Genomic DNA, 20,936 nt, shown 5'->3' on the forward strand with positions numbered 1-20,936 from the left:
GCCAGTAGCACCTCCTTCCGCCTACCACCACTTCCCCACTCATCTTTAAAGATACTTTAAGACTGGGTCACACTTCAAGCACTGCACAACTCTGTACAATCTCTGTGCTCCACTTTTGACGAGAAGCTCTTTAACTGGAAGCCAATGCAACTGTATAATTATTGAATCACTTCAGGGACACAAGTGTTGACAGTGCGTTGAACCCTAACTCTGTCTTGATGGCAATAGATATGAAGACTTGCCATATTTTCTGAAAATGACAATTTATCCCAATGTTGCTGAAGTTATTTCAGGAATCTCTTACAAGCAGACCAATTACTTGAGTTAAGTATTTATGTAATTGAGTTTGTGTGTAAAAAGAAATATTATACAGCCTATGTTGCATTCCAGTCACAGCTGTTAGTTCCTGTTTGATTTCAGCCTCGATATCATCAAAACTCAGTGTTTTCAATAGGAAGCATCTGATATGAAAAACATCATCATAAAATGCGTCCCCAATGGAAACCTATTATTCCCTTTATAGTGAACTACTTTTGACCATGACCCATAGGACTCTGGGCTTGCGAAAGTATTCACCCCCCTTGGCATTTTTTCCTATTTTGTTGCCTTACAACCTTGAATTCAAATAGATTTTTGGGGGGTTTGTATCATTTGATTTACACAACATGCCTACCACTTTGAAGATGCAAAATATTTTTTATCGTGAAACAAACAAGAAATAAGACATAAAAACAGAAAACTTGAGCACGCATAACTATCCCCCCCCCCCCCCAATACTTTGTAGAGCCACCTTTTGCAGCAATTATAGCTGTAAGTCTCTTGGGGTATGTCTCTACAAGCTTGGCACTTCTAGCCACTGGGATATTTGTCCATTCTTCAAGGTAAAACTGCTCCAGCTCCTTCAAGTTGGGTGGGTTCCGCTGGTGTACAGCAATCTTCAAGTCATACCACAGATTCTCAATTGGATTGAGGTCTGGGCTTTGACTAGGCCATTCCAAGACATTTAAATGTTTCCCCATAAACCACTCGAGTGTTGCTTTAGCAGTATGTTTAGGGTCATTGTCCTGCTGGAAGGTGAACCTCCGTCCCAGTCTCAAATCTCTGGAAGACTGAAACAGGTTTCCCTCAAGAATTTCCCTGTATTTAGCGCCATCCATCATTCCTTCAATTCTGACCAGTTTCCCAGTCCCTGCCGATGAAAAACATCCCCACAGCATGATGCTGCCACCACCATGCTTCACTGTGGGGATGGTGTTCTCGGAGTGATGAGAGTTGTTGAGTTTGCGCCAGACATAGCATTTTCCTTGATGGAAAAAAAGCTCAATTTTAGTCTCATCTGACCAGAGTACCTTCTTCCATATGTTTGGGTAGTCTCCCACATGGCTTTTGGCGAACACCAAACGTGTTTGCTTATTTCTTTCTTTAAGCAATGGCTTTTTTCTGGCCACTCTTCCGTAAAGCCCAGCTCTGTGGAGTGTACGGCATGAAGTGGTCCTATGGACAGATACTCCAATCTCCGTTGTGGAGCTTTGCAGCTCCTTCAGGGTTATCTTTGATCTCTTTGTTGCCTCTCTGATTAATGCCCTCCTTGCCTGGTCCGTGAGTTTTGGTGGGCGGCACTTTCTTGGCAGGTTTGTTTGTGGTGCCATATTCTTTCCATTTTTTATAAAGGATTTAATGGTGCTCCGTGGGTTGTTCAAAGTTTCTGATATTTTTTTTATAACCCAACCCTGATCTGTACTTCTCCACAACTTTGTCCCTGACCTGCTTGGAGAGCTCCTTGTTCTTCATGGTGCCGCTTGCTTGGTGGTGCCCCTTGCTTAGTGGTGTTGCAGACTCCGGGGCCTTTCAGAACAATTGTATAGCTACTGAGATCATGTGACAGATCATGTGACACTTAGATTGCACACAGGTGGACTTTATTTAACTAATTATGTGACTTCTGAAGGTAATTGGTTGCACCAGATATTATTTAGGGGCTTCATAGCAATGGGGGTGAATACATATGCACACACCACTTTTCCGTTATTTATTTTTTCGAATTTTTTGAAACAAGTAATTTGTTTCATTTCACTTCACCAATTTGGACTATTTTGTGTATGTCCATTACTTGAAATCCAAATAAAAATCTGTTTAAATTACAGGTTGTAATGCAACAAAATAGGAAAAACGCCAAGGGGGATGAATACTTTTGCAAGGCACTGTAGGGAATAGGATGCCATTTGGAAAGAAGCCTTGCAGTTGGTTATAATGCAGACCTACAGATGTTCGAAGGGGACGATTGATTAAAAAGGTTTGGGTTTGGAACAAAATATAGGGAAAGAGAGGAGAAACCAGAAGCCTGCTGCCAGATAACACAGTCAAGAACCCAGCAGATTTTACCAGGCTTGATTAACAAGATGCGATTAGAATGAAACAGATTCCTCAGCTATGACCTCACGGGGGTGGCCGTAGAGCCAACGGAACTATGGAATCCACAGTACTAATCTTTGTATGGGATCACCGACATGAGCAACGGTGCTCTGTAACGTTACTCCTGGGATGTGTCCCAAATGGAATCCTATTCCCTATTTAGTGCACTACTTTTCTGATGTGCCGGTTGCTCTGGTAGCGATGTCCCGGGATAAACCCCTTTCTGTGGAGCCTCAGACGGAGCGTGGAGGGAAGCCAGTAGCACCTCCTTCCGCCTACCACCACTTCCCCACTCATCTTTAAAGATACTTTAAGACTGGGTCACACTTCAAGCACTGCACAACTCTGTACAATCTCTGTGCTCCACTTTTGACGAGAAGCTCTTTAACTGGAAGCCAATGCAACTGTATAATTATTGAATCACTTCAGGGACACAAGTGTTGACAGTGCGTTGAACCCTAACTCTGTCTTGATGGCAATAGATATGAAGACTTGCCATATTTTCTGAAAATGACAATTTATCCCAATGTTGCTGAAGTTATTTCAGGAATCTCTTACAAGCAGACCAATTACTTGAGTTAAGTATTTATGTAATTGAGTTTGTGTGTAAAAAGAAATATTATACAGCCTATGTTGCATTCCAGTCACAGCTGTTAGTTCCTGTTTGATTTCAGCCTCGATATCATCAAAACTCAGTGTTTTCAATAGGAAGCATCTGATATGAAAAACATCATCATAAAATGCGTCCCCAATGGAAACCTATTATTCCCTTTATAGTGAACTACTTTTGACCATGACCCATAGGACTCTGGGCTTGCGAAAGTATTCACCCCCCTTGGCATTTTTTCCTATTTTGTTGCCTTACAACCTTGAATTCAAATAGATTTTTGGGGGGTTTGTATCATTTGATTTACACAACATGCCTACCACTTTGAAGATGCAAAATATTTTTTATCGTGAAACAAACAAGAAATAAGACATAAAAACAGAAAACTTGAGCACGCATAACTATCCCCCCCCCCCCCCAATACTTTGTAGAGCCACCTTTTGCAGCAATTATAGCTGTAAGTCTCTTGGGGTATGTCTCTACAAGCTTGGCACTTCTAGCCACTGGGATATTTGTCCATTCTTCAAGGTAAAACTGCTCCAGCTCCTTCAAGTTGGGTGGGTTCCGCTGGTGTACAGCAATCTTCAAGTCATACCACAGATTCTCAATTGGATTGAGGTCTGGGCTTTGACTAGGCCATTCCAAGACATTTAAATGTTTCCCCATAAACCACTCGAGTGTTGCTTTAGCAGTATGTTTAGGGTCATTGTCCTGCTGGAAGGTGAACCTCCGTCCCAGTCTCAAATCTCTGGAAGACTGAAACAGGTTTCCCTCAAGAATTTCCCTGTATTTAGCGCCATCCATCATTCCTTCAATTCTGACCAGTTTCCCAGTCCCTGCCGATGAAAAACATCCCCACAGCATGATGCTGCCACCACCATGCTTCACTGTGGGGATGGTGTTCTCGGAGTGATGAGAGTTGTTGAGTTTGCGCCAGACATAGCATTTTCCTTGATGGAAAAAAAGCTCAATTTTAGTCTCATCTGACCAGAGTACCTTCTTCCATATGTTTGGGTAGTCTCCCACATGGCTTTTGGCGAACACCAAACGTGTTTGCTTATTTCTTTCTTTAAGCAATGGCTTTTTTCTGGCCACTCTTCCGTAAAGCCCAGCTCTGTGGAGTGTACGGCATGAAGTGGTCCTATGGACAGATACTCCAATCTCCGTTGTGGAGCTTTGCAGCTCCTTCAGGGTTATCTTTGATCTCTTTGTTGCCTCTCTGATTAATGCCCTCCTTGCCTGGTCCGTGAGTTTTGGTGGGCGGCACTTTCTTGGCAGGTTTGTTTGTGGTGCCATATTCTTTCCATTTTTTATAAAGGATTTAATGGTGCTCCGTGGGTTGTTCAAAGTTTCTGATATTTTTTTATAACCCAACCCTGATCTGTACTTCTCCACAACTTTGTCCCTGACCTGCTTGGAGAGCTCCTTGTTCTTCATGGTGCCGCTTGCTTGGTGGTGCCCCTTGCTTAGTGGTGTTGCAGACTCCGGGGCCTCTCAGAACAATTGTATAGCTACTGAGATCATGTGACAGATCATGTGACACTTAGATTGCACACAGGTGGACTTTATTTAACTAATTATGTGACTTCTGAAGGTAATTGGTTGCACCAGATATTATTTAGGGGCTTCATAGCAATGGGGGTGAATACATATGCACACACCACTTTTCCGTTATTTATTTTTTCGAATTTTTTGAAACAAGTAATTTGTTTCATTTCACTTCACCAATTTGGACTATTTTGTGTATGTCCATTACTTGAAATCCAAATAAAAATCTGTTTAAATTACAGGTTGTAATGCAACAAAATAGGAAAAACGCCAAGGGGGATGAATACTTTTGCAAGGCACTGTAGGGAATAGGATGCCATTTGGAAAGAAGCCTTGCAGTTGGTTATAATGCAGACCTACAGATGTTCGAAGGGGACGATTGATTAAAAAGGTTTGGGTTTGGAACAAAATATAGGGAAAGAGAGGAGAAACCAGAAGCCTGCTGCCAGATAACACAGTCAAGAACCCAGCAGATTTTACCAGGCTTGATTAACAAGATGCGATTAGAATGAAACAGATTCCTCAGCTATGACCTCACGGGGGTGGCCGTAGAGCCAACGGAACTATGGAAGCCACAGTACTAATCTTTTGTATGGGATCACCGACATGAGCAACGGTGCTCTGTAACGTTACTCCTGGGATGTGTCCCAAATGGAATCCTATTCCCTATTTAGTGCACTACTTTTCTGATGTGCCGGTTGCTCTGGTAGCGATGTCCCGGGATAAACCCCTTTCTGTGGAGCCTCAGACGGAGCGTGGAGGGAAGCCAGTAGCACCTCCTTCCGCCTACCACCACTTCCCCACTCATCTTTAAAGATACTTTAAGACTGGGTCACACTTCAAGCACTGCACAACTCTGTACAATCTCTGTGCTCCACTTTTGACGAGAAGCTCTTTAACTGGAAGCCAATGCAACTGTATAATTATTGAATCACTTCAGGGACACAAGTGTTGACAGTGCGTTGAACCCTAACTCTGTCTTGATGGCAATAGATATGAAGACTTGCCATATTTTCTGAAAATGACAATTTATCCCAATGTTGCTGAAGTTATTTCAGGAATCTCTTACAAGCAGACCCATTACTTGAGTTAAGTATTTATGTAATTGAGTTTGTGTGTAAAAAGAAATATTATACAGCCTATGTTGCATTCCAGTCACAGCTGTTAGTTCCTGTTTGATTTCAGCCTCGATATCATCAAAACTCAGTGTTTTCAATAGGAAGCATCTGATATGAAAAACATCATCATAAAATGCGTCCCCAATGGAAACCTATTATTCCCTTTATAGTGAACTACTTTTGACCATGACCCATAGGACTCTGGGCTTGCGAAAGTATTCACCCCCCTTGGCATTTTTTCCTATTTTGTTGCCTTACAACCTTGAATTCAAATAGATTTTTGGGGGGTTTGTATCATTTGATTTACACAACATGCCTACCACTTTGAAGATGCAAAATATTTTTTATCGTGAAACAAACAAGAAATAAGACATAAAAACAGAAAACTTGAGCACGCATAACTATTCCCCCCCCCCCCAATACTTTGTAGAGCCACCTTTTGCAGCAATTATAGCTGTAAGTCTCTTGGGGTATGTCTCTACAAGCTTGGCACTTCTAGCCACTGGGATATTTGTCCATTCTTCAAGGTAAAACTGCTCCAGCTCCTTCAAGTTGGGTGGGTTCCGCTGGTGTACAGCAATCTTCAAGTCATACCACAGATTCTCAATTGGATTGAGGTCTGGGCTTTGACTAGGCCATTCCAAGACATTTAAATGTTTCCCCATAAACCACTCGAGTGTTGCTTTAGCAGTATGTTTAGGGTCATTGTCCTGCTGGAAGGTGAACCTCCGTCCCAGTCTCAAATCTCTGGAAGACTGAAACAGGTTTCCCTCAAGAATTTCCCTGTATTTAGCGCCATCCATCATTCCTTCAATTCTGACCAGTTTCCCAGTCCCTGCCGATGAAAAACATCCCCACAGCATGATGCTGCCACCACCATGCTTCACTGTGGGGATGGTGTTCTCGGAGTGATGAGAGTTGTTGAGTTTGCGCCAGACATAGCATTTTCCTTGATGGAAAAAAAGCTCAATTTTAGTCTCATCTGACCAGAGTACCTTCTTCCATATGTTTGTGTAGTCTCCCACATGGCTTTTGGCGAACACCAAACGTGTTTGCTTATTTCTTTCTTTAAGCAATGGCTTTTTTCTGGCCACTCTTCCGTAAAGCCCAGCTCTGTGGAGTGTACGGCATGAAGTGGTCCTATGGACAGATACTCCAATCTCCGTTGTGGAGCTTTGCAGCTCCTTCAGGGTTATCTTTGATCTCTTTGTTGCCTCTCTGATTAATGCCCTCCTTGCCTGGTCCGTGAGTTTTGGTGGGCGGCACTTTCTTGGCAGGTTTGTTTGTGGTGCCATATTCTTTCCATTTTTTATAAAGGATTTAATGGTGCTCCGTGGGTTGTTCAAAGTTTCTGATATTTTTTTATAACCCAACCCTGATCTGTACTTCTCCACAACTTTGTCCCTGACCTGCTTGGAGAGCTCCTTGTTCTTCATGGTGCCGCTTGCTTGGTGGTGCCCCTTGCTTAGTGGTGTTGCAGACTCCGGGGCCTTTCAGAACAATTGTATAGCTACTGAGATCATGTGACAGATCATGTGACACTTAGATTGCACACAGGTGGACTTTATTTAACTAATTATGTGACTTCTGAAGGTAATTGGTTGCACCAGATATTATTTAGGGGCTTCATAGCAATGGGGGTGAATACATATGCACACACCACTTTTCCGTTATTTATTTTTTCGAATTTTTTGAAACAAGTAATTTGTTTCATTTCACTTCACCAATTTGGACTATTTTGTGTATGTCCATTACTTGAAATCCAAATAAAAATCTGTTTAAATTACATTGTTGTAATGCAACAAAATAGGAAAAACGCCAAGGGGGATGAATACTTTTGCAAGGCACTGTAGGGAATAGGATGCCATTTGGAAAGAAGCCTTGCAGTTGGTTATAATGCAGACCTACAGATGTTCGAAGGGGACGATTGATTAAAAAGGTTTGGGTTTGGAACAAAATATAGGGAAAGAGAGGAGAAACCAGAAGCCTGCTGCCAGATAACACAGTCAAGAACCCAGCAGATTTTACCAGGCTTGATTAACAAGATGCGATTAGAATGAAACAGATTCCTCAGCTATGACCTCACGGGGGTGGCCGTAGAGCCAACGGAACTATGGAAGCCACAGTACTAATCTTTTGTATGGGATCACCGACATGAGCAACGGTGCTCTGTAACGTTACTCCTGGGATGTGTCCCAAATGGAATCCTATTTCCTATTTAGTGCACTACTTTTCTGACGTGCCGGTTGCTCTGGTAACGATGTCCCGGGATAAACCCCTTTCTGTGGAGCCTCAGACGGAGCGTGGAAGGAAGCCAGTAGCACCTCCTTCCGCCTACCACCACTTCCCCACTAATTTTTAAAGATACTTTAAGATTGGGTCACACTTAAAGCACTGCACAACTCTGTACAATCTCTGTGCTCCACTTTTGATGAGAAGCTCTTTAACTGGAAGCCAATGCAACTGTATAATTATTGAATCACTTCAGGGACACAAGTGTTGACAGTGTTCTGAACCCTAACTCTGTCTTGATGCAATAGATATGAAGACTTGCCATATTTTCTGAAAACTGCAATTTATCCCAATGTTGTTGAAGTTATTTCAGGAATCTCTTACAAGCAGACCCATTACTTGAGTTAAGTATTTATGTAATTGAGTTTGTGTGTAAAAAGTAATATTATACAGCCTATGTTGCATTCCAGTCACAGCTGTTAGTTCCTGTTTGATTTCAGCCTCGATATCATCAAAACTCAGTGTTTTCAATAGGAAGCATCTGATATGAAAAACATCATCATAAAATGCGTCCCCAATGGCACCCTATTATTCTCTTTATAGTGCACTACTTTTGACCATGACCCATAGAACTCTGGTCAAAAGTAGTGTACTATATAGGGAATAGAGAGCGATTTGGGATGCATCCATAATGTATTATAATCACCAGACACATCTGGACTCTCAGCTCAATTTCCGGCAACAACTGAATAGGGCAAGCGGTGGGTGTACTGTATCTGGGTGTGTCTTAGTCATGGGCAGCAGTGGATGTTCAAACAAGTTTGTTTGAGCTTCTAATGAAATGTAATGAAGTGAAGTGTTGCTTGAGGGAGATTTCCTAGACTGTTTGTGATTTATGTTTATGACCTAACTGTGTCTATCTGGGGAAAAGTGCGTTAGCTAATACGTGTTCTCTCATGTTAAATGGGTTACTTCCGTATTTCCACATTATCCTATAGTATAGCCATTAAGTTTTGATAATCTCTCCTTCTCTCGCAGCTGCTTAACGGAAGGGCAGAATGAAAGCGGATTTATGGTTTGACTCTCGTTCTCGCTCCCTCACTCTCTCTCTGTCTCTGTCTCTCCAACCCTACTGCTCTCCCTCTCGTTCTCTATTAGTAGCTGAAGTGCAAAGTGAGATAGAGCGTATCTTTGAGCTGGCCCGGACCTTGCAGCTGGTGGTTCTGGACGCAGACACCATCAACCACCCGGCCCAACTGGGAAAGACCTCCCTGGCCCCTATCATCGTCTACGTCAAGATCTCCTCTCCTAAGGTGAGACCAAGCAAGGCAAACAAGTGGTAACTTATATCTAGTCTGGTTCCCTTTCAGTCAGTCAACTTCGGTACACGGGAGGCTACTCGAAGAGAGAGGGCAGCCAGGTTCGGTGGTATCCCCCGCCGCCTGTGTCTGCCTCGGTCAAGCACTGGCTTCCTCTCTTCCCAGACTTCTTAATGAAGGGTCCGGTCCCACCTCAGTGATCCAGTTCTACGTGGACTTTCAAGACCGGGCTAGCTAAATGAGCGTTGCATAGCATGCTAAGCAGGTTGGCTAACTTGCCGAGGCGAGCCAGCTATAATAGCTATTACTGACTCCCTACTGTGGTGTTGCTGGGGTAGCTCTCTTGTTTAGTATACAGTGGGGAGAACAAGTATTTGATACACTGCCGATTTTGCAGGTTTTCCTACTTACAAAGCATGTAGAGGTCTGTAATTTTTATCATAGGTACACTTCAACTGTGAGAGACGGAATCTAAAACAAAAATCCAGAAAATCACATTGTATGATTTTTAAGTAATTAATTAGCATTTTATTGCATGACATAACCTTTAGGAAAACCTTGCCACATAAACACACAGCCAAGTTCCACAGTTTGGACTGGTGTTAAAAGTGTTGCCTCCCGAATGTGAGTTCAATGAAAAGTGTTCCTTCTCCATGTTCAGACACACGGTTGTCAGGAGTGGTGGAAATAGAAGAAGAACCAATCTCTCACAGTCCACAAGGTGGTGTCCCGCCCCTTCAGATGGCACTTCACGGGAGTCTCATTGTCTGCTCCGACCAATGGTGCGCATGTGCAGTGTCACCCTGGATCATGCTAACAGTGACTTTAAGATACAGGCTACAATTTGTTGTGCATTCCCCACGCTTCTGCAGCATCATCACATCGACTGTTCCAAAGGCCTCAGTGCCCTTTTCGAGGGAGAAAATATCCTCCCGTCTCCAGAAGCAGGCAATCTGAGTGGTTCCTATGTCGAAGATCCGGGACTGCTAGTATAGCTGGTATTCCTGGTTACGAAAACGGACGGGACTTTGCATCCTATTCTAGAACTACGTGCCCTCAGCAAGCACCTCAGAGTCTACAAACTAAGAATGCTCACGAGCCGATGGCTATTACATCGATTGGCTGGTGGCAGAGTATGTGAGCGGAGTTGAGCGGTCGGAAATCCCACTTGCGCACCACTCAGGCGCTCCACGTCTTTTCCAACCGCTCCGCTAATAACTGCTCCTCGCAGGGAAAACAACTGCCGCTCCAAATTCGCTCCATTCATTAAAATCACCATTTAACCAACACCCATCTATTTTTGTGACCACCTGGACCTACCATTTGGTTTTGATGTATTGAAATATGATTTGAATGAAAAGTATTTTCATAAAAACATGAAAAGGTGACTGTAAGAAGCACTCATCATTTGAAATAGGCTACATTAAATTACATTACATTGAAAGGCATATAAACACTCTAAATTGGTCAGGAGCCAGATAGGTAGCCTAAGAAGAAACTAAAATGTATTATTTAGGCTATATTATAAGCCTATTATTTCAATTATTTCAAGGTTATAGCCTACAAAGAAATACATTGTGAAGCATTTGCGAGTGCAACACACTAGGTTGGCAGGGACATTAAGCGCTCATCATTTAAACAACATTTTGTTGCATTAAATCATTATAGTCAATAAATTGCGCATATAGGCTGTGACTTAAATACAAATGAAACAAAAATACCTTATTAGGCTCAGTCTACGGTGCCTTTGAATTCATTTTTACAAACACGAGTTTGGCCAGAATCTGGCATCAGGCTCATGCGAGGGTGCCTGGAGAGCAGGCCAGCAGCAGAGAATACCCTCTCCGCGCTTGCAGAGCCACTGGGAATGCTAAACACCTTTCAGGCCACTCTTGCCAGGCTGGGCAGGGATGCAGAGTTGTTTTTAAAAATGTTTATAGGTAGGCCTAAAGGTTTTTAGGCAAAATAACCCTATCAAAACATAAAGCTCCTTGAAAGAGGTAATATGTCAGGCCTATTGGGCCAAAATAAATTATAGCCTATTGTATAGATAATATAACATCACCACACTCCCTCTCTTGCTCTTGGTCCTCCTCATCTTTGTAAGACACCTTGATTTTGCACCTGAGTGTTTTATCATTTTCTTTATGAAAACATTTAGCGAACTCCATGACAGTAGCTAAAGCAAGGGGCTATAGAAGCACACAAATAGCCTACAAATGCATGCTGGGCCGGGCATGCCCTGAGCTCGTGAAGTGAGCGGTACTGGAGTGAAATTGGAGCGGGTGAGAAGGGTGACGCTCCAGCCTTTGGGAAACTTGCTTCACGCTCCAGTCAAATTGAGCATGCGCCACTCCAGCGTCGCTCACATACTCTGGCTGGTGGCGGCGGAGTCAAGGGGGCAAGCAGTGTTACACACATCCAGCGCATTCCGTTTCTAGGTCTCAAGCTACTCACTCGCGTATCACACTTTTCTATTAACACGGAGGGTGTCCGGGTTCCGGCTCTGCTTAGCCAAGTTTCGTCTGGGTCACACAGTGCGTTTTCACCAGTCCTTATGCTTACTGGGGATGATGGCTTCTGTGATGGAAGTCGTTCCCGTGGGGTTATTGTTAATACGGACCTTTCAGCGCTGAGTGCTAGCTACTCACCTGGACGCATTTCTCAGCCTAAGCCGGTCGCTTCGGGTATCCCTGTCAAGCCTACGGGCCATGGCCCAGTGGTGGGACCCTCTGCTATTGTCAGGGAGCACCCATGGGCTGAGTTGTATCCCGCAAGGTGATCATGACAAACGCATCCCCCGAGGGTGGGGTGCGCTGTACGAAGGCAACTCGATTTGGGGGTTATGGATACTGTTGCAGAGCGCACTGCATGTCGATTACCTGGAGTATCTGGCGCTCAGGCGCTTTCCCCTGTTCTTGTCAGGCTGGCTTGTGCTGGTCAGAACCGACAATATGTCAGTGGTGGCATGCATCAACAGATTGGGAGAGACCGTCTCTCTCCCTCCTAACCTTCGCTCGATCCCTATTGCTGGGGAGCAGTGTGCACATGCTTTCGCTTTAGGCGACGCATGTCCCCGGTTGCCTCAACTCAACTCAGGTGCAGATCTTTTATCCAGGTGGGACCCTCTCTCTCAGGAGTAGATGCTCTCCCAGGTATGGGACATTTTTGGCAGGGCCGACGTAGATCTTTACGCATTTACGCACGTAGGTCTTTACGCATATATCTTTACGACGTAGATCTTTACGCAGTGTCATCTATTTTTCTCAATGAGGGACCCAAGTGCCCCGTTGGGAACAGACGCACCAGTGGCCTTGGACCCTCCTTTACGCATTTCCGCCAGAGGCTCTTATTCAGCCCACGGTGGAGTGGGTGTGCCGGGACGGCTTACCATTGATTCTTGTGGCTCCCCAGGCAGCCTTCGTTCGCGGAGATCATTCACCTTTTAGGCGGAGACCCGTGGAAACTCCCGTTAGGCATGGACCTGTTGTCCCAGGTGCACAGGCAGGTTTGGCAAGCGAGGCCCCTGGTGGTTCCTGAAAGGTGTAATTTGTCTCAGAACCTATTCCACCCACATGGGACTTGGCGCTGGCTTTAGAGGCACTGTGTGCAGCCCCCTCTGGAGTCGGTGGATCTGAAGATCCTCTCCTACAAATCCTCCCTGCTCGTGGCTTTGGCCTAGGCTAAAAGTGTTGGGGACCTCCACGCGTTATCCCTACAACCTTCCTGTACTCAGTTGGCCCCGGGCGTCCAAATGCGGCCTTCGCCCCAAAAGTCATGGCTATGTCCTACAGGTCCTTAGCTTTTGCGCTATTGGCCTTTTCACCTCCCCCTTTTGCTTCTGAAGAGCAACAGAGGTTACATGTCCTATGTCCGGTGCGAGCTTTACGCACGTACATTAAACGGACCCGGGATATCCGGTTATGTGACCAACCTTTTGTCTGTTTTGCTAATCCAGCTTGCGGCAGGGCGCTCTCTAAGCAGCGTCTCTGCCACTGGATTTTGGAGGCTATAGCCCTGGCATATAGCAGCAAGGGTTACCTACCGGTGTATGCGCCCACTCCACCAGGGGTCTGGCAGCATCTTGGGCGTTGTTTAAAGGGTTGACTATAGGAAATATTTGTGCTGCGGCGAGTTGGGCATCACAACACACTTTTGTGAGGTTTTATAGCTTGGATGTCACTGCTCCCAGTATAGCACACAGCGTGCTTACGCTTGGGACAGGGGAAAGTCACTAGACAGCGCGCCGTGTTCGCAATGCCCAGACTGCCACATCTGGCGGGGTTAGGTTGGGGTGGTCTTCCATGGGCTGTTTCATTTAGTATCCGTTGGGGCGTGATTATATTTCCCAATAGTATGTTGTACCAAAGATGACTGACTGAAAGGGAACGTAACGCTACGATTATAACTACTGTTCCCTGAAGGAGGGAAATTAGGTACAACACCTGTTTGGCTCTGCATCGCCCGCTCCTGGGCTCGGTGAAGAGCAGTATTAAATTGAAGGAATGAATTCAACCCTCACGCTTATCACCTGTGGAAGGTGGGGCTTCCAGTGAGGCGTGGATTTCATTGGCCTTGTCAGGCGTGACTTCATCCGAAGTTGCGAGAGTGCTACTCCCCATACATAGTATGTTGTACCTCGTTTCCCTCCTTCAGGGAACAGTAGTTATAGTCATAACATTATGTTCATTCACAATCCACAATTTCCATTCTACAAATACATGTGGTAGTTTACATGACAGGGTACTAGGGCAGTTTGTATTACATGGTTATTATTCCAATGCTAACCTTTATTTTCTAGTCATGTATTCAACCAACCTTCCATCTCACACACAGTAATAATGTACAGAAGTTTATTATTATTATTATTATTTACTAAGTTGTTCAAACAAGATCATTCCAAGTCTAAGTGATTTATATAATATGTGTAAGTGTGTAAAGGTAGATGCAGGCCAGTAGAGACTGGTCCCCTCCAGACAGTATGAAAGAAGTGAGTGTCAGATTGATGAAGTAAACAGAGCTGAAGTGAAAGTCTCGTCCTGAGACTCTGTGAGAAGTAGTGAAGTAGTCTCCTACTGGTTTATAGATGTCTATGGATGTCCCTGGTGCATTGGGGAGCCAATGGATGCGTCTTGTCACTGCTCATATCGCCTTTTTCTAACTGAATGGCGTCCTGCTCTGGTTTTTAAATATGGCCTTTTTTAAAGCTCCGACTACTCAGCTCGTCTAAATGGGAGAGAGTCAGGTGTGTGAGGAGACTGATTCATCACGATGACCTTCAGTTGTCTGTAAATAACACTCATGATTCAAAGATCAATACAAACGCTGCCATTTGAGTAACATAAAAAGGGAAAGAAGGCATAGCTGAAGATCTGTGAAATACGGCCGCTAAATCAAAGTGTTGTCAGTCTAAATCACATCTCGATGAGATAAACCAAGCCTATCTGACACCTCTCGTCTCCTCTTTTCATCAACTACTGCTGCTGTGAATCAGTAGGATCACAGTTCTACTGTGGTACTGATGTTAGATTGAAGTTTCCACGTTGCTGCTACATTGGAGTTGACTTCGTTACAGTGCTGACGATGCTGTGATGTGAAGGAGTTGACTTTGTTAGGGTGTTGGCGATGCTTGCATGTGATGGAGTTGACTTTGTTACGGTATTGACGATGCTTTCATGTGATGGAGTTGACTTCGTTACGGTGTTTATATGCTTTCATATGATGGAGTTGACTTTGTTATGGTGCTGATGGTGTCATGACTCTCATGCCTCTCTCTCATATTTCCCAAAGGTTCTGCAGAGGCTCATCAAGTCCAGAGGGAAGTCCCAGGCCAAGCACCTCAACGTCCAGATGGTTGCTGCAGACAAACTGGCCCAGTGCCCTCCCGTGAGTATAGCCACACCACTGGCCAGAGGTCTCTGCTACCTGGATCACACCCACCACATGCCACAGCTATTACAATCGGGACATTTCATGATACTGTTTCTGTATGCAGATTGAAGATTTGGGTCTCTGTGCATCAAGGCTCTATTGATACCGTAAAGGAGACTATCAAGGGCTGAATCCTAACTTGATAAACTCACTCTGAAGTCTTATGTAAATCATGCATTGATGTTGATAGGAGATTTGCATGGTTTTACATTTACATTTTAGTCATTTAGCAGACGCTCTTATCCAGAGCGACTTACAGTTAGTGAATACATATTTTTTTTATACTGGCCCCCCGTGGGAAACGAACCCACAACCCTGGCGTTGCAAACGCCATGCTCTATCAACTGAGCTACATCCCTGCCGGCCATTCCCTCCCCTACCCTGGACGACGCTGGGCCAATTGTGCGCCGCCCATGAATCTCCCGGTCGCGGCCGGCTGCGACAGAGCCTGGATTCGAACCAGGATCTAGTGGCACAGTTAGCACTGCGATGCAGTGCCTTAGACCACTGCGCCACTCAGGAGTTTTGAGTTGTGTGCGTATATCACCCATCAGGATTCTGCTGTTATATTAATACTACTGTTGTGGAATGCTTCAGAAAGACTCATATCTCCTGCCAATTCTATTTCAGTCCTTCTGTGATCTTCTCTGATTTTCTTTTAGAATATGAGCCCAAACATTGCAGGATGAAGAAAAATCTGCCCTAATTTAAATCCAATAGCATCGCATCCCTGGTGGTATTTAGCTTTTAAGAGTCTCTCTGATCTGAATATTCTTACCGAATTAATATTTAATGCTATTAAATTTGTATTATGTCTCTGACACAGTTTTAGTCTGACACTTTCTTAATCCGAGAAGCATGTCAGTTTCTTGTAAAAAATTATCTGCATAAGTCATTTGGAATCAAGAAAATAAAGTATCTAAGAAAAAGTAGATCCACTCTTATAAAGTTGTTATCTATCCTAGTATCATTGGCCCATACTAAGCTCATACCCGTACTGTTTTGGGCCCATAAAAACACTAACAATACTATTTTCCCCTCCTCTCTCCCTCTGTTTATATCTCTCTCCATCTCCCTCTCTCAGGAGATGTTTGACATCATCCTGGATGAAAACCAACTGGAGGATGCGTGTGAGCACATGGCTGATTACCTGGAGGCCTACTGGAAGAGCACCCACCCCGCCAGCTGCAACCCCCCCAACCCGCTGCTGGCCAAGGTGGCTACGGCCGCCCTGCCCTCCAGCCCCGCTCCTGTCTCCAGCATGCAGGTACAGGTGCTAACCAGGCTCCGGGCCAATGTGGGCGGCCTGCTCCTGAGCCCAGACAGTCAGGAGGACAGGGAGGGCAGGGAGACAAGTAGCTCACTGGCCATGAGCAGTCTGTATCACCACAGAGTCAGCGCAATGGCACACTGACCACGACAGAGAGAGAGAGAGATGCAGGACAGAGAGAGAGATGCAGGACAGAGAGAGAGAGATGCAGGACAGAGAGAGAGAGATGCAGGACAGAGAGAGAGAGATGCAGGACAGAGAGAGAGAGAGATGCAGGACCGAGATATACAGTGAGAAGGAAAAGGAAAGAGAGAGGGAGAAGGGAGGGAGTGAGGATGCAATGAGATAGAGAGAAAGTAATAGGAAGAGGCATAGAGAGACAAGGGGTGGCATGACTGATGGTGGGCCTGCTAACCATGACTAAACAAGATCATTAAGCCTTGAAAGTACACCGACAAATCTGGAGCTTGTGTTTTGAATTGGTTTAACACAGCTGGTTGCTATCCTTTGAAATAATGAATACTTACAGGCAAAGGAATTTTGTCAGTTTGAGAATAATTATCTATTTGAAGTGTCTGTATTTAACGGCAGCGAACAATTAGTTTGGGTCATTTGATTGATTCAGATCAGTTTCATGTGTATTTAAAATGTCCACGTATTTTCTCCATCCCCATGCATTGCTCCACATTGGCAAATGTAAGACTGAAACTCCTAACAATGAAAGTCATTTTTAAAACTCCTGAAAATGCTGATGAAAATGCATCTGATGAGTGAGGTTAACATGTCTGAGATTGTGGTGAGTGGGAGGGACTCAGTCAAAAGAGCTGTGTGGACTTCAAGTGTTAGTTTTCCATGGGGATTCAGCCTTGGTCCTGGAGACTTGGGATGCATCCCACATGGCACCCTATTCCCTATATAGTGCATACTTTTGACCAGGGTCCATAGGGCTCTGGTTAAAAGTAGTGCACCATGTAGGGAATAGGGTGCCATTTGAGATGCACATTTAAAATTAACCAGTGTAAATCAATCAAGTTCAAACTAATATGATTACTTTTTGGGATACTTTTAGTATTCTCCAGGACCACAGTCAACCTTCAATGGTTGATAACTTCATTTCAACCTTTGAGTGTGCAGTGCAGTGCACGTGTGTATTTGAAGTGTGAGTTCGAATTTCATGCATGTGGGTTTGCATGTGTGTGGATTTGACATACTGTATGGAGGTGGTTGGAGTGTGTGTTTGATTTGCATTTGTTTGAGGGCGTGTGTTTGTCTTTGATTTGATTTGTATATGGATACAATGCATTCAAAATCATAGAGGATAACACAAAAAAGTGTTTTACTCTGCATAGGTGTGTTGGTGTATCTAACTGTACTAACGGCCATGTTGTGTGTTGTGTTGCTAACCCCAGGGCAGCGGGACAGAGCAGAAAGAAGGGGACAAGGCAGGACAAGGTGTGGAGAGGAAGGGCTCCAGAGAGGACCATCACCATCACCACCACCACAGCCAGCATCAGAGTCAGGAGCAGCCAGACGGGGAGCTGGATGAGGGGGAGGAGGAGGAGGGGGAGGAGGAGGAGAGGCCCCTGAGGACAGAGTCTTCCAGGAGACCCCAGCACATCCACCACCGCTCCTCCTCTCAGCGGACTGAGCAGCACCACAACAACCACCATCATCATCATCATACTGGTGCCGGTGGTGGCCGGGGCAAGGGCCTCTCTCGGGGGGAGACACAGGACTCAGAGACCCCCGAGAGTCGGGAGAGCAGAGAAAGCAGAGACTCAGCCTACATAGAGCCTCGCACTCACCTCCTGCACCAGGAGGACGAGGAAGAGGAAGAAGAGTTTGGAGAGGAGGAGTATGAGGAGGAGGGGCTGGGAGATGGGGGGCACCCTCAGCAGGGGCGCTACGAGGCTCAGCCTCACCCAAGGGACCACAACCACCATCACCACCACCACCATCACCGCGGTGGCACTGGCGAGGAGGCGGACCATGGTACAACAGGACACCACCGCTCCAAGGAGCGCAACGAGCAGGACCACAACGAGCGCAACAAGCCGCGCGGTCACCAGCACCACCAACGACCGGCCCGCGACCACCACCACCACCAGTACTATGACAGAGACAGGGACAGGGACAGGGAGGGGGAGGTGGCCCCCAAAAAGAGGGGCGACACAGGGGACAGGGCCAGAGACTCCTATATTCACCAGTGACAGCCCAGACCCTAGACCACAAACCCCCTCACACACTGAGACAGTGGTACTGTAGGACTCACCCCCCTCTTTCCCAAACCATTCTGTTGTCCCATCTTGCTGCTACACCCTTAAGCCCCTGCATCCTCCGTTTATGTACGCTTCCTTTGTAAAGCCTGTTGCATCCTTAGCAACGGCAGTATTTTTATTATATATAGATATAGGTATATAAATATATAAATATGTGTATCAATACATAGACATTGTCGTTTATGTGTGGATATGCATGGATCTTCTCAAATATGCATATTTTAAACCTGTGTTTGATAAAGCATGACACAACAGCAGAATTCTCTTCTGTACTGTGCTTTCTGTGACTAGAGTTTTTAAATTGTATTTCTATATTGTTTTTGTTTTTTTCTTACTGCCACTTGAACAATAATTTGTTCATTCAGACTACTGTTAGCGGTGACTGACTGAGAAGTGGGAAACCAGGTAAGGTTAAATGCTAAATATGTGCAATTGTTTTATTTTATTTTAATTAAAATGTTGCTGTTTTCTTCGTTGCTTTTTTTTTTTTCTTCATTGTTAATGTTCAGTGTTTGGTCCTCTGACGTTGGTTCCTCTGGTGTTGATGCTGCCTTTCCATTGGGGCACACCTTAGTCTTGCCTTACAAGACAAAAGAATAGTGACACGACTTACTGTCTTACATTACAGTACTGTTGTTCTATTTATAAAGGGTTCAGAAACATTTTATAACATTGATACACACTCTGTTCAGCACTTTTAGTAGAACATACTGTAGACTGATTCATATTGTTGGTGTCAGGTGTACAACGATTTGATATTTTAGGGTACAGTTATCGGGTCAAACCAATCCACTCACACACTAGGGGACTTTTATCTATGATGGTATGTATTTTTAAGTTGGACCCTTTTCTAAGGACAGTTTCATGCACTTAGTACAGTCCAATTAGCTATGAATGTGCATGAGGTACCAACATTTTTTTTTCCTTGAATATTGTGAGAAATGTGCCAATTGTCCACTTTTTATTTTTATGTCTAATTGAAAATCAATCACAACCACTGAATGAAATCAACTGGATGATAAAGGTAAGCCTTTCTGCTCAGCTACGGTGCTCAAGAAAAGTTGTACGCCCCAAGTTATAACCGGAGCCATATATTTTGAAATGTTTTCTCTCTAAAATATATATTTTTAAATATATGGTTATAACCTAGCACAGTTGAGGTTAGGGCCAACTCCTAACTTAGTTCAGGCTGCCCTCTGTAAGGTAAGGGAGTTTAGGGGAATGTGCCCCAAATGGCACCCTATTCCCTATATGGTGCACTACTTTTGACCAGGGTGCACTATGTAGGAAATAACGTGCCATTTGGGATGCACCCTAGGGTATTCTGTCCCTCTGTTTACATTGCCACCAACCAACCAGTACATTACCACCAACCAACCAGTCCCCTAGAACAATTCTCCGTTTTTTATTTTAGCCTAAAATATTATGATAAGGTACAATCCATTTATATGCTACTGTAGTAACACTACACATTTTTAAGAGTGTACATTTGTATGTACATATGTATAAATACAAAATATAAACTTGGCAACAAAGGATTTATGTAGAGGACAAGAAAATCAACTGGTCTTAGATTTATTTGTAATACGTTTCATGAAATGCTGTTACTTACATACCTGTGGTGTCTGTCTGTACTTTGTGTGTCGGCACTGTGCGTGTACGTGCATGTGTGCGTGCCTGTCTGTGTCTAAAAGGAATTGCTTCCTCTGAGAATGACATTCATAGCATACGTTAGTACTCTGACCAGGAATAGCCCGCCAGGACATGGGAGAGATGAGAAGAGACAGAAGTGAAGAAGATGGTCTGATCTAAGAATAGAGTCCTCTGAAACCACCCTGAAACTCCCAGGTGGAACCAGCTGCCTCAGAGTCGTCATGACGCCATGAACGTCAACAGCAGAGAGAGAGAGGAGAGAGAGAGAGAGAGAGAGAGAGAGAGAGAGAGAAGAGACTGAGAGCGAGAGAGTGGACAGTTTGAAATAAGGCAGGGTTTTACTTCCCACTGTCTCTCCAGAAATGGACTGGCCATAGGGCAGTTAGGGCGAATGCCAGATGGACTGGTCCATATTTAGCCCAGTGGGCCGGTCTAAATTGGGGGTTTTGCACAGAATTATCATTATTTTGCTAATAATGGGGTCCTCAAGGAAAAAACATAGCCCGTGTGTTAGAAATGCCTAGGCCGATTACTGCTCCCAGTCAGTCAACCTGAGTCACTCTTAAA

The 20,936-nt window shown here is 44.6% G+C and overlaps 1 protein-coding gene across 1 annotated transcript in view; it reads left to right on the forward strand.

Annotated features, from left to right (window-relative positions):
• The window catches only part of LOC311102960 (voltage-dependent L-type calcium channel subunit beta-1-like), a gene marked incomplete at its 5' end in the record, with an annotated part of 87,530 nt that extends 68,404 nt beyond the window's left edge, over window positions 1–19,126 (forward strand). Inside the window, 4 exons of the mRNA XM_084144457.1 lie at window positions 9,079–9,230; window positions 15,027–15,122; window positions 16,252–16,434; window positions 17,847–19,126. Coding sequence (XP_084000583.1) covers window positions 9,079–9,230; window positions 15,027–15,122; window positions 16,252–16,434; window positions 17,847–18,647 — 1,232 coding nt within the window. The 3' untranslated portion in view covers window positions 18,648–19,126. The remainder of the gene's footprint in view (window positions 1–9,078; window positions 9,231–15,026; window positions 15,123–16,251; window positions 16,435–17,846) is intronic.
• Window positions 19,127–20,936: the final 1,810 nt, after the last annotated feature.

This window comes from Coregonus lavaretus, assembly GCF_964263955.1.
Source record: "Coregonus lavaretus genome assembly, chromosome: 2".
NCBI classification, from domain to species: Eukaryota; Metazoa; Chordata; class Actinopteri; order Salmoniformes; family Salmonidae; genus Coregonus; species Coregonus lavaretus.